Source organism: Microcaecilia unicolor, chromosome 1 (genome assembly GCF_901765095.1).
Source record: "Microcaecilia unicolor chromosome 1, aMicUni1.1, whole genome shotgun sequence".
NCBI lineage: Eukaryota > Metazoa > Chordata > Amphibia > Gymnophiona > Siphonopidae > Microcaecilia > Microcaecilia unicolor.
In genome coordinates, this window is record NC_044031.1 from 368,011,331 (window position 1) to 368,024,986 (window position 13,656).

Genomic DNA, 13,656 nt, shown 5'->3' on the forward strand with positions numbered 1-13,656 from the left:
CACATCTAGCCTGTAATGTCGGACGAAAGAGAGCTTAGAAGCCCATGTTGCAGCACTGCAAATCTCATGAAGAGATAGTGCTCCAGTTTCCGCCCAGGAAGAGGAAATCGCTCTTGTGGAATATGCTGAAAAGATAGCTTCTTTGAGCCAACGGGCAATAGTGGCTTTAGACGCTGAAGACCCTCTGCAAGGACCTGCAAACAGCACAAAAAGATGATCATAGGTCCTGAAAGAATTTGTAATTCGCAGATACTGCAACAGAGTCCTGCGCTCATCCAAAAGGTGCAACTGCCCAAATTAATCTGGAAAATCCTCCTCAACAAAGGAGGGAAGAAAAACAGGCTGGTTTAGGTGAAACGCTGAAACCACCTTAGGCATGAAGGAAGGCACGGTACGAACCGTGACCCCTGACTCTGAGAATTGCAGAAAAGGGTCTCTACAGGACAGCGCCTGGAGCTCTGACACCCATCTCGCCGAGGTAATGGCCACTAAAAAGACGGCCTTCAGTGTCAAATCTTTCTCTGAAGCACGCCGAACCGGTTCAAAGGGAGCCCCTGAAGGGCCTTCAATACTAACCCCAGGTTCCAAGCTGGACAAGGTGCCCGCACGGGAGGACGGAGCCGAAGCACCCCTCTAAGAAACCGTGCCACATCTGGATGAGCAGCTAAGGACACGCCTTCAACCTTGCTACTCAGGGAGGCCAATGCTGCCACTTGCACTCACAGGGAATTATAGGCCAAGCCTTTGTGTACACCAGCCTGCAAAAAGTCCAGAATCGGCAAGACAGGAGCCCGCAACGGAGAACGCGCTCTTGAAACACACCAGACTTCAAACTGGCGCCAAATCCTGGCATAAGCCACGGAAGTGGAGCGCTTACGGGCCTGCAGGAGAGTGGAAATTACCTTATTTGAGTAGCCTTTATTTCTCAATTGCGCCCTCTCAATTGCCATGCCATAAGACCAAAGTGGCAGGCGTCCTCCATGGCCACCGGACCCTGTGACAACAGGTGCGGAACCAGAGGTAACGGAAAGGGAGCCTCCAACAGCATCCGTCGGAGGTCCGCATACCAAGGCCTCCTGGGCCAATCCGGGGCGATGAGCACCACTTCTCCTGGATGCAGCCGAATCCGCAGGAGCACTCACCCTATCAAGGGCCACGGAGGGAAGACATACAGCAAGCCCAGGGGCCAGGGTTGAGCCAAGGCATCCAACCCGGCAGAGCGAGGATCCCTCTGTCTGCTGAAGAAGCACAGGACTTTGGCATTTGAACTAGTCAACATAAGATCCATCACTGGCTTGCCCCATTTGGCACATATCTGCAGGAATACATCGTCTGCTAGTTCCCACTCCGCTGGATCGATCTGATGCCTGCTTAGATAATCGGCTTGCACGTTGCTCTAACCTGCAATGTGAGCTGCTGACAGGGACTGTAGATGCAGCTCGGCCCAGTGGCAAATTTGTTCGGCCTGCGCGGCTAGAGCTCTGCACTGAGTGCCACCTTGTCGATTTATGTAGGCCACTGCTGTCGTGTTGTCCGACATCACTCGGACAGCCAATCCTTCCAGGGTCACTTGAAAAGCCAGAAGCGCCTGAAACACCGCTTTCAACTCCAGGCGGTTGATAGACCACTCCGACTCGTCGGGCATCCACAGACCCTGGGCATGCTTCCCCTGGCAATGTGCGCCCCAGCCCTTCAGGCTGGCATCTGTCATCACTAGGCACCAATCGGGGAGCGCCAGCGGCATTCCCCGCCGCAACATGCTGTCCGAGAGCCACTACTCCATACTGAGGTGGGCCGCAGGGATCAAGAAAGTCTGCACTAATAATCCTGAGATACTGGAGACCATCTTTGAAGTAGAGAATACTGTAGAGGTCTCAGGTGCGCTCTCGCCCATGGCACCACTTCCAAGGTGGCCATCATCGATCCCAACAGCTGGACAATGTCCCAAGCTCGCGGGCGGGGCATCCTCAGGAGGACGGACCTGATTCTGAAGCTTGCACTGCCTTTGCTCGGGAAGAAACATATAGCCCGAGGCTGTGTCGAACCTGTCCCCCAAATATTCTAGAGATTGCGAGGGGGTCAGGTAACTTTTGGCCATATTGACGACCCAGCCCAGAGATTGAAGGACTGAAACCACTCTGGCTGTAGCTAGATGACTCTCTTTTTCTGAGTCTGCTCTGAGATAGAGAATACTGAAGAGGCAGTGGAGCTAGCTGGCCATGAGGCACTGTGAAAAATTGAGTACTCTCTATCTCCCCCTGCTGGTTGATGGACACAACCCATACGTAATGGCTTCATCTGCTTGATGACAAAGAACAGCCTGCTTGTCCTCGGAGAAAGCGAAGTTTCTTACCTGAAGCAAGTATTCTCCGAGGACAGCAGGCTGGATATTCTCACAAACCCTCCCACCTCCCCTTTGGAGTTGTCTTTCCTTCTATCTATTGGATTCAACTGAGGAGCGTGACCACGCAACGGGCTGGAAACTACGTGCGCGCATGCGCAGTGTGAACGCTCCAGAAGAGCGTTCTACAGATTTTTGCTGAAAATCCTCCGGGGGCCGACATGACATCACCCACACGTGAGAATATCCAGCCTGCTGTCCTTGGAGAATACCTGCTTCAGGTAAGAAACTTCGCTTTGTGGAAATGTTGAAAACCAATTAAGTTGTGGCCCTCAAGGACTGTGGTTGCCCACCCCTGTTCAAGACCATAAAATTAATCACCCCCTCCCTGCACTTCCCTCCCTTGTAGGCTCCCCATACCTTCCAAGTTGCTTAGAAAGGATGGGCAGCTCAGTAACATCTATACACTGCCTGCTCCAGAGGCTCCCTCTGACCCGTTCTGCCCCTGAGGACACAGGAAATTGCATCAGAGGAAGGCAGGACAGGTTAAAGAGCCTCCACAGCAGGCAGCCTATAGAAGTCACTGCACTGCTGCTCCTCTCTAATCAACTTGGAAGGTATAATGAGCCAGCAAGGGAGGGAAATGCAGGGTGGGGGTGACCAATTTTATTAGCCGTGATTATTTATTTTTAAATTACAACTAATAAAGTATTAATCACAGCGTTAACAATGATTAACGTGTATATACTCCTTATTGCTTATCAACTTACTTCTGTGCATTCAAGTACAGTAACATAGCATTCAGTCTACTTTATCAAGAATTGTACAAGCAACTTTTAGCCAATCCTTAGACCAGAACTTCAGTTTACGTTTTTGTTTTTTTTTTTAAAACACCAAGACCAGATGATTTGGTTCAGCAGATAAATATTCGTATTTCACATTTAAAGGGAAAAGCAGAAAAAGTAAGCCTCAAAACTTTCACATTACCTTCTAGAAACTGATCCAAGGCGTGGTTTGTATAGCATACCACCAGTATGGGGTTGTGTCCATTGGATTGCCACAGTTGTGAATTAGCAAGGAGAGCCTTGACAATCTTCAAGCCAATGTAGGTTTTTCCTAAAGAGAGCACAGTATCAGAAAATCAGGATGGGGTGACCGTTTCCCTAATCCCAGCTCTGAACAAGTTTTTGCAAAATTCTCCAGCCCCCCCAACCAAGCCCTCTAGTTGCTGATGCTGTTTTGAGCAAATATTGGGGGGGGGGGGGAGGGTCAAGGCCCCTGTGGACCATCCCATTCCTCTGCCTATGAGTTTTTGGATTACATTCTTGCAGTTTAGTCTGAAAGGCACCTGCCACTGAAAACCTCTCCCAAAACTACCCTTCTCCCACCTAACCTTAGAGCTGTTTTCCTATACAGTCTTCCTTGTAGTTCAATTAAGTGCAAACAGGTTACTTTTTAAATTCTTTAAAAAGCACATGTATGGAGGTAAGGAGAAAGAGGGGTGATATGATTCAGATGTTCAAATATTTGAAAAGCATTAATCTACGAACAAACCTTTTCCAGACGGGAAGGTGGTAAAACTAGAGGACATGAACTGAGGTTGCAGGGGGGCCGACTCAGGAATAAAGTCAGGAAGTACTTGGATAGGATGGTAGATACCTGGAATGCCCTCCCGTGGGAGGTGGAGGAGATGAAAAAACAGTAACAGAATTCATAAATGTGTGGGATAAAACACAAAAAGAATCCTGTTTGGAAGGAATGGATCCATAGAAGTTTAATTGTGACTAGATGGCAACATCATAATTGAGAAGCAAAGCCAGTGCTGGGCAGACTTCTACAGTTTATGCCCTGATTGTGTCTGGACAGATTTGAATGGGCTGGAGTGGAGCTTAGATGACAACTTCAGAAGTTTCAGAACAAGGACAGTGCCAGGTAGATTTCTACAGTCTATGCCCTGAAAACAGCAAGGACAAATCAAGATCAGGTACACATATGAAGTATCACATCATACCTTATACTATGAGTTTATCTGGTTGGGCAGACTGGATGGACCGTACCGATCTTTATCTGCCGTCATCTATGATGTCACTACGTTAAATGCTCATTATTCAATGCAATTATTGTGACAGTTTAGAATTTAGGCAACCCATCTAAGTGGCATAAAGCTTTCTTCATTTTTCTCTAGCTCTATGATTAGAAAAAAAGACTCGATTTTACCCAAAGAGAATTAGCTGCAAATGAAAGGGCTCCCCCTCTCCCACATAATATCTAGAGTCTGTCTCACTCCCAAGAGAATTGAAAAAATCCAAAAATAGATTGAGCTACACTTAAGACCTATGACAGAGACACCTGCCTACTTAATGATGCCAATACAAAATGCTCCTTTGCTACATTGGAAAACTTTTGATGCATGAGAAATAGCACTTCAGGTTCATTGAAGAGAAAAACCCAATGCACATAAAATCCCCAAAGCATTCAAACAATTTCAAAACAAAAAATTGCTATTGCTTGGAGATTATTATCAAAGGCATTATCTTGGGATATTTTAAAGGACAAATGGAGAGGAATAATTTTATAAAGCTTTTCCCCACATATAAAGCCTGTTTTAAATGGGGAAAGGAGCTTTTACAAAATTGCATAACTGCATATCCACATAAAAAGTAGGTGAATGGAAAATGTGTGCCTACTAGTGGCTCAATGGTCTAGCAGTATCGTACTCATTTTGGGTGTGAGAGGTCCTAGGTCCAAATTAGAGAGCTGCATGGGAATGGGGATTGCGGGAACCCTGCAGAACCCGTGGGGCTCCCGAATGGATGAAAGAAGTTACTGTGGGATTCCCGCGGGGCTGAAGTCAAAATTTCTGGTGAGAGAGACAATCGGAGCTCCAGAACAAGGCTTGGAACACTCACTGGATGAATAGTGAATACTACCCAAAAAATCACGGGAGGCTGTTGGCATTGGAAGGAAACTGAAGGCTGCAAGCAAGTACATAATAGCATCGATTTCTGAAGGTACGGGTGGGGATGGAATGGATCTTAGCAGGTATGGGTTATATTCCACTGGGGATGGGCAGGGATGGGTGAAATATCTGTCCTCATGCAACCTTCTAGTACAAATCCCAAACAAGCCCATTAGGCTGAATGGCAAGTTTATAGTTGTAGATACACCAAGGAGGCACCAGTCAAAAACTCTGGCAAATAGAATAGTAGGGATTATCTGAAAAAAGAACAAAACTGAGAATATCAGTATGCCTCTATAGAGTTCCCTAATGCACCCACATTTTGAGAACTTGGTTCTGGTCACCTCATCTCAAAAAGAATATAGTACAACTACAATAGGTTCAGAGAAGGGTGACAAAAAAAGACAAAGGGCACGGAACACTTCCCTTTTGAACAGAGGCACCACTCACCCACTCCAACTGGATTATATCATCAAATAGATATGATCCAGCTGGGGACAAATGACCTGACTAGAAACAGCACCTGTGTAGTGCAGAATGTGTATCGGAATATGGGTGGAGGAGCTTAAGCACATATTAAAGATCTTAGCATTTTCAGAAATATTTCCTGCTCATGGCAAGGGACAAAAAAATGCTATGTGATCTAGCTAATTTCAATACATTGCTCAAAGCAATCACCTAGCCAGACCTTGAATTGGGGGGGTTGGGGAGGGGCTAAGCACAAAGTAGGGAGGGACTAAAATTTGACCTGCCTCACTGCTCTCCGCATTCACCTTGCTCTCCAGCCCCCACTCCATCCAACCCCAAATACCTGAGCTGGAAGAGGTCTCCAAGACCTGTCAGCAGGTCCTCCACTGGCCACTGCACCCCCTCCCAGCATGCCTGGAGGGAGCTGGCGTGGTCATAGCAAGTGCTGCTAACTGCCAAGCCACCAGTGGAGGACCTCTTCTGCTGGCAAGGATTCAGGACCTCCACCAGCCATTGCAACAGATGCTACAATTTGGGGAAGGGGCCTGAGCCCAAACTGCTCCCTCCTCACTTCCTGTGGCTATACTGCTGGCTCAAAGCCAGAAAAAATTTGCCCAAATATCTAGATGTGTGATTTGAGATATGCCGGGCATGGTTACAAATTAGAAAAATAGTGTTGATATTCAGCACTGAACATGTCTGGCCCAAAATAAGACCCATTCCAGCTGATATTCAGCTGGCGGCAGTCAACGTTTTTATGTTCACCACTAGCTGTATTCCCGGATATTCAATGCTGGGCCATGTCCAAGCACCAGCCCTGAATATCTGGTTATATGTTGGCCACTAAAACTTATACGGTTAAGTGCCACATTCAGCCCTTAACTGCATAAGATGAACTGCACAAGATAGAACTGCTTTTTATGCACTTAGGTGGAGACTATATATGAAGCCTAAAAAAAATCAACATGGAAATCAGTGCCGACTAAGCATATTCTATAAGCTGCACCTAGATTTAGGCGTGGTATATAGAACACACTTAGTTGATATCTCAGTGCCTAAAACTACCCGCCTCCATTTACAACAATGAAAACATGGCGTAAATCCCGGCATGTAGATTTAGGCATACTAGGCCATATTCTATCACTATGTGTGTAAATTTTGGAAGGCCCACAAAATGCCCATTTCCCCACCCATGACTACGCCCCTTTTTGCCTGTGCAAATTAGAAATTAGGTGCACTGCATTACAGAATACGCTTAGCGAGTTGTGTGCGTAAATTCTATTTCCAATTAGTACTCATTATTGCTTAAGAAATGTTATCAACACTGATTATTTATTTATTTAGCTTGTTAAGGCAATTAAGTTATGTGCATTGTTATAGAATACACTTGGATTTTGGAGCGGATCTCTAGGTGCACCACATAGAATCTGGGGGTTAGGGGCTGAATATTGGTTCTTAACCGCATTAAATGCCAACTCTGTCCCTGGAAAGTCCACAGATTAGTGCCTGAGCAGAAACCAGCTAACCGCGAATATTCAGCAGCATTAACCATTTAAGTGCATGGAGAAGAGATTTCATAGCCAGGAACCTTTCTGGGCTACTTAAATTGCTTTAATTATCAGGCGGATTATGTTTTAGTAACTACAGAAACCAGAAGACAGTTTGAACTGTCAGCTGTCTTAAAAATGATATCACAAACTGTTTTCTTATCATTCCACAATGCTGTGAAACCCAAAAGGTTACAATTATAAATTTTCTCATTTATGAATAATGTATGTGGCCAGACTATGGGCTAAGTACCAGTGCTATGCACTCCCATGCAGATGGCTCAGGGTTTTGATTCTCAAGCCTGCCAATTGCTCCTTAGGCATTCACTATCCATAAGGGAAGCGAGTCTCCGCCTGTACTCGGTGGTTAAACCTAGAGGCCAGACCTTAAGTCCATGTTAGCCAAATTCTAGAGGAAGCATGGTCTTTGGATCTTAGACAAGGATTGCTGCTACTGTACTTGGGCTAGGATGAATGTTGTAAAACAGGGGAAAACACTGAGGTAATTAGAAATTAAGGTTAATGGTGCTATAGCTCAACAAAGGTTGAGTCTTCCTGTGCTGGAGGCTCATTAGGAATTAAAAGGAATCTGAGACAAGAAATAATATATTACAAAAATAGGTTACTGTACCTGTTCCTGGAGGACCCTGTATAATGGAAAGCTCCTTAGTCAATGCTAACTGCAACGCTTTAATCTGAGATTTATCTAAATTCAGATGTTCTTTAGAAGGCCATGTCTTAACGTCAAGTATATCAAACTTTGCAGAATCCATGGTTTCCTTTTGGGTTAGCTGTGAGTTTGGTTTTGTGGCATGCTTTTCTACAGTTAGCTCAGTCATAAGGTTACATAAATTGTCTGTTAATCCATCTGTCTTGTGATGTCTCTTTCTGAAGTTCTCAAAGAAATCATTATCATCATCATCACTGCTGCTGCTTTCCGTATCAAAAACTGCTCCCAATTTAAGAGTCTCATCGCTTATAAGCACCTTCAAGCTGTATCCATGTCTGTTTCTTATTAAGTATTGAGGTGGTGACACATCCTTCTCACAGTGGACAATATACTCCTGAAAGGGAATTTCACTGCTGGCCATCTCTTTCAGTCCCTCTAAAACATGGCGGTAAGCTTCAAAATAAGCAGTTGTTTCCACCATTAAGAAAATGTCATCTACATTCATTTCGGCCAGTTTTAGTCGACTTTCATTTGTAAAATTCACTGTGACAATGCCTTTTTCGAGATCTTTTACATTTCTGTCTGCCACTGTGGCAAACAGCATGGTTTTAAAGTTGTCTTTGGAGATGCAAACAAGAGCACCAAACAAAAGGCGTTTGAACTCTCCCAAAGGACTTCTTTCAGGTGTTTAATTTCAAATTGGACTTGGTAAACGATCCCAGTTCGAGTACATATCGGTGCGATTATACGAGTGCCAGAATAAATCCTGATGTCATCAAACTTCGCTGCCATCAACTCCTTACCTTGGAAGCACACAATCTGAGAAATTCCATCTCTTAATGGTCGTATAAAGTCTTCCCTAAGTAAGCGGAAGTGAGTATCCAAATACGTGTTAGCATCAAGATATGTGCTGCTAATTATATTAGGCTGCATAATGGGATTTTCTTTCAAATAAACGTCCTCATACGTTGGAAAGATAGGTATCTGCCGAAAATCCTCCATATTTGAATCCTGGCCATTTCTCATTAGGTAGGTGTAGTTGTTGAATTTTAGTGTGCCTTCCCTCTTTTTCTCCTGCAAATGCTGAAGGCAGCTATGGAGGGTACTGAGTTTATTTTCCATCTTTTCTGAAAGAGTGATGTGCAGGTCCGAAATAGCAGGCACTAGTAAAGCACTCACCAAGGATACTTGTGTGATACAGCTGGATGGAAAAATGCTAATCAACTCAAGAAGTAAAGTGATAATGCAGTTCATGGATGTCTCAGTTTTTATCTTTTCCTCTAGGATCTCCCTCTTGTTTAGTTCCATAATGTAGAAAGGCAGAACATGCATTAGAAATGTGGAGTCTTGGACATGGCTTAGGACATGCAGCAAGTTCTGACGACTGGCTCTACAACCTATGGCTTTATCCAATATTTCCAAGATGAGTTCAACAAGTTCACATTTTAGATCGTTTTGTTTCATAAATTCACCCAATCCACTACGAGGAGCTGCAAGCTTCATTACAATCTCTGATGATTCCATCAGAGAAATTTCCTTGAGAGACTTGTAGTCCAATCTCCGCTCATTACGATTGGTTTGTGATTTGTCTCTTCCTTGAAGGCCCCTGGGGTTCCTGTGGTTAACTGATGACCTAAAACCTTGCTCTCTGCTGCTCTCAGCATTTCTGGAGTCATCTGAAAGATCCAGTAGCTTCTGTTCACTTCTTGACCTACTCTGAAACAGGTTTCTTCCTGGTTTGTCTTCTTGGAAGACTCTCAACTGTCTCTTTTCTGCAATTAAATATACCAACATTATTAAAACTTGAACATAAATTCTTAAAATTATCTCAATTGTCATTCCAAATCAATTTCTAAATTCAATTCTATTTATATTAAAACCAGTAAACAAACAATGGTGTCAATGTTGAGTTAGTGAGGTCATTGTAGCAGGCAGAACTTAACTTATAACACACATTTAGTGCCACTATCCGTACAGGTAAATGATGCTGAACATAAAGTAGTATGGTCACCACAACACGTTCAGCATCATTACCTGCTTACCTGTATGTTTAGTGCCACTGAACCTGTGTTGTAAGTTAAGCTCTGCCTGCTACAATGACCACACTAGCTTTAATATAAACAGAATTGCACACATAAACACATATACTGACAAAATGCAGAACAAGGCAAAGGGACTACCCTCCCCCTAACAAATTACTGGATACAGCAAAAATTACAGGCACAAAATAGAGATCACCCTTCCAGCAACGTGCAGAAAGACTGCTTTCAAGAGGGGCAACCTGAACATCACTGGTTGTCATCAAGAGGTGTTTCCTCAGGCCCAATAACACAGAAGCATTTTTTTTTAAGGAAGAGAAAGATAGACAACACTGGACAGGACCCGCAAAACCTGAAGGAATGAGAGGGGGGAAGCCAATATTACTATACACACCCGGCTACCAGAAACTTGATCAATCCTGAAGCAACTGCAGGATCCAGTGAGGCAGTTCTAATGTGGCGATTGCACAGCCATATACCTAGGTCTAGCAGATTATCAAATCTGGGGATCACAAATAAAAGAAGTGCATTCTATCCAATGCACGTGTGCTGTTTTCAATCAGTTATGTCTTTATACAGTTTGCCATCTTAAAGAACCTATGTGAAATTTGTTGTGGCGATAAAGACAGGGTTTGTGACACAGTAGGAGGAACACAAAGGGGGAGACTGGGCCTGGGCAAGGGGTCTTCACAGTGTGTGCTTATGCTGATATACCTGCAATGAATACATTTTTGGAAAATGATGTTGATACCTTCTAAAAACACACCTGTGAAATTTATTTATTTGTTACATTTGTATCCCACATTTTCCCACCTATTTGCAGGCTCAATGTGGCTTACATAATACCGTAGAGGCGATTGCCATTTCCGGTAGTGAAACAAACACAGAGAGTTGTTGTGGACAAATAAGGTTCATGTGTTATAGACACATTGGGGAATCACAGAGAGGAAGAGTTGTGTAGAGTCTATTACGAGCTTTGGTTTCTTGTGTTGCCTTTTTCTATGCAGCCAACAGCATGTGCTTCATGAAAGTATGGCAATCATTTTAAAGCCTTAGTCATGAGCTGCAGATGGAAATGTTGGCACTTATACGTATAAATGGCATCCACATATAAACTATTTTGGTAAGGTTGCAATTTACACATGGATACAAAAGCTATGGAAAAATGTCCTGCCTGATCATTTTCTGTACTTTAGTTCAGACAAGTCGGTTATATCTGTTGACCAGCGGATTAAGACGAGAAAAATGTAGTTCCAGTTGATTCACGCCTTAAAGGTATCCTGCAACCTAGAATGCTCAGTATTTCGAATAACCAAGCAGTGGTGCTTATTACCGTCTGCAGAGAAATCTGAAAGTCTAGACTAAATGTATATTCGGGCATTAGCCATAACAAGTGAGGTATTTACTCTACTAAGTATTTTGAGACAGGAGACATGTGACATAAGACTTTCAGGAAATTAAAGCTGAAGCAATGGAATCTGAGGTGGGGGGGGGGGGGGGGGGGGGGGGGAGGGACTATACCAGAGAAACACCACAAAACTCAACCAGGGAGGATTTCTGGACTAATCTGGTAGGACTAAAGGAAAGAAAATGATCAAGTAGGACATACATTTCTTCTTTCTTTTCATCTATATCAGACCAGTCCAGATAAGCAGGATATAGAAAAGCAGCATCCCATATTAGGTGTGTGTGTGTGGGGGGGGGGGGGGTTAAAATTTCTTCTTCCTTGTCATCCATATCAGACCAGTCCAGACAAGCAGGATATAGCATATAGCAAAGCAGCATCCCATATTAGGTGGAGGGGGGTGGGGGGGAAAGAGTACCAAAACTTGCAGAACAAGAAGGGAGCACAAATGCATAAACTAATGCAGCAACTTATAGTCCCAGCAAAAAGTGCATTAACTAAGAAATAAACAAAGGCCAAAGAAACAGCAGTAGAGAGAGCTGCATGACCCAAAAGAATAACTTAAAATTAATATTGGGAAACATGAATGGACCAAATGAGAGCAGCAGAGGGTAGTGGTAAATGGAGCTCACTCTAAGGAAAGGGATGTTACCAGTGGTGTGCCGTAGGGTTCGGTTATTGGGCTGATTCTTTTTAACATTTAAGTAAATGATATGGCTGAAGGGCTATCTAGTAAGTTCTGCCTCTTTGCGGATGATAGCAAAATCTGCAATAGGGTAGACACATCTAATGGTGTGGATAACATAAGGAAGGACCTAGCGAAGCTTGAAGAATGGTCCGGAATTTGGCAGCTAAAATTTAATGCTAAAAAAATATAGAGTCATGCAATTTGGCTGCAAAAACCCAAAGGAATGGTACAGTTTAGGGGGAGAAGAACTTTTCTGCACTAAAGAGGAGTGGGACCTGGGTGTGATCATATATAATGAACTTAAGGTGGTCAAACAGGTATAAAAGATGACAGTGAAAGCAAGAAAGGGAGAGGAATGGCTAGTAGAAAAAGGGAGGTGATGATGTACATAAGTACATAAGTATTGCCACACTGGGACAGACCAAAGGTCCATCAAGCCCAGCATCCCGTTTCCAACAGTGGCCAATCCAGGTCACAAATACCTGGCAAGATCCCAGAACAGCTCAATACATTTTATGATGCTTATCCCAGAAATTTGCAGTGGATTTTCCCCAAGTCAATTTAATAATTGTCTATGGACTTTTCCTTTAGGAAGCCGTCCAAACCTTTTTAAAACTCTGCTAAGCTAACCACCTTTACTACATTCTCTGGCAACAAATTCCAGAGTTTAATTACACGTTGAGTGAAGAAAATTTTTCTCTGATTTGTATTAAATTTACAACTTTGTAGCTTCATCGCATGCCTCCTAGTCCTAGTATTTTTGGAAAGCGTAAACAAATGATTCACGTCTACCCGTTCAACTCCACTCATTATTTTATAGACCACTATCATTTCTCCCCTCAGCCGTCTCTTCTCCAAGCTGAAGAGCCCAGGCCATTTCAGCTTTTCCTCACAGGGAAGTCATCCCATCCCATTTATTGCCCTTCTCTGTAACTTCTCTAATTTCACTATATCTTATTGAGATGCAGTGACCAGAATTGCACACAGTATTCAAGGTGCGATCACACCATGAAGCGATACAAAAGCATTATAACATCCTCATTTTTGTTTTCCATTCCTTGCCTAATACCTAACATTCTATTTGCTTTCTTTGCCACTGTGCAGACGGTTCCAAAGTATTGTCGACGATGACTCCTAGATCCTTTTGCTGGTCGGTGACTCATAACACAGAACCCTGCATCACGTAGCTATAATTTGGGTTCCTCTTTCCCACATTAATCACTTTGTACTCACATTAAACATCATCTGCCATTTGGATGCCCAATCTTGTAAAATCGTCTTACGATTTTTCACATTCTTCTTGCGATTTAACAACTTTGAATAACTTTGTGTCATCGGAAATTTAATTACTTCATTAGTTATTCTCATATCTAGATAATTTATAAATATGTTAAAAAGCAGCGGTCCCAACACAGACCCCTGTGGAACACCACTATCTACCATTCTCCACTGAGAATACTGACCATTTCGTTTTCTATCCTTTAAACAATTTTTAATCCACAATAGAACACTACCTCCTATCCCATGACTTTCAATTTC

At 43.5% G+C, this 13,656-nt stretch overlaps 1 protein-coding gene across 1 annotated transcript in view; it reads right to left on the reverse strand.

The window, feature by feature from the left end:
• The window catches only part of LOC115474434 (NFX1-type zinc finger-containing protein 1-like), a 303,411-nt gene that overhangs the window by 252,180 nt on the left and 37,575 nt on the right, over positions 1-13,656 (reverse strand). Inside the window, 3 exon segments of the mRNA XM_030209896.1 lie at positions 3,329-3,457; positions 7,947-8,645; positions 8,648-9,757. Coding sequence (XP_030065756.1) covers positions 3,329-3,457; positions 7,947-8,645; positions 8,648-9,757 — 1,938 coding nt within the window.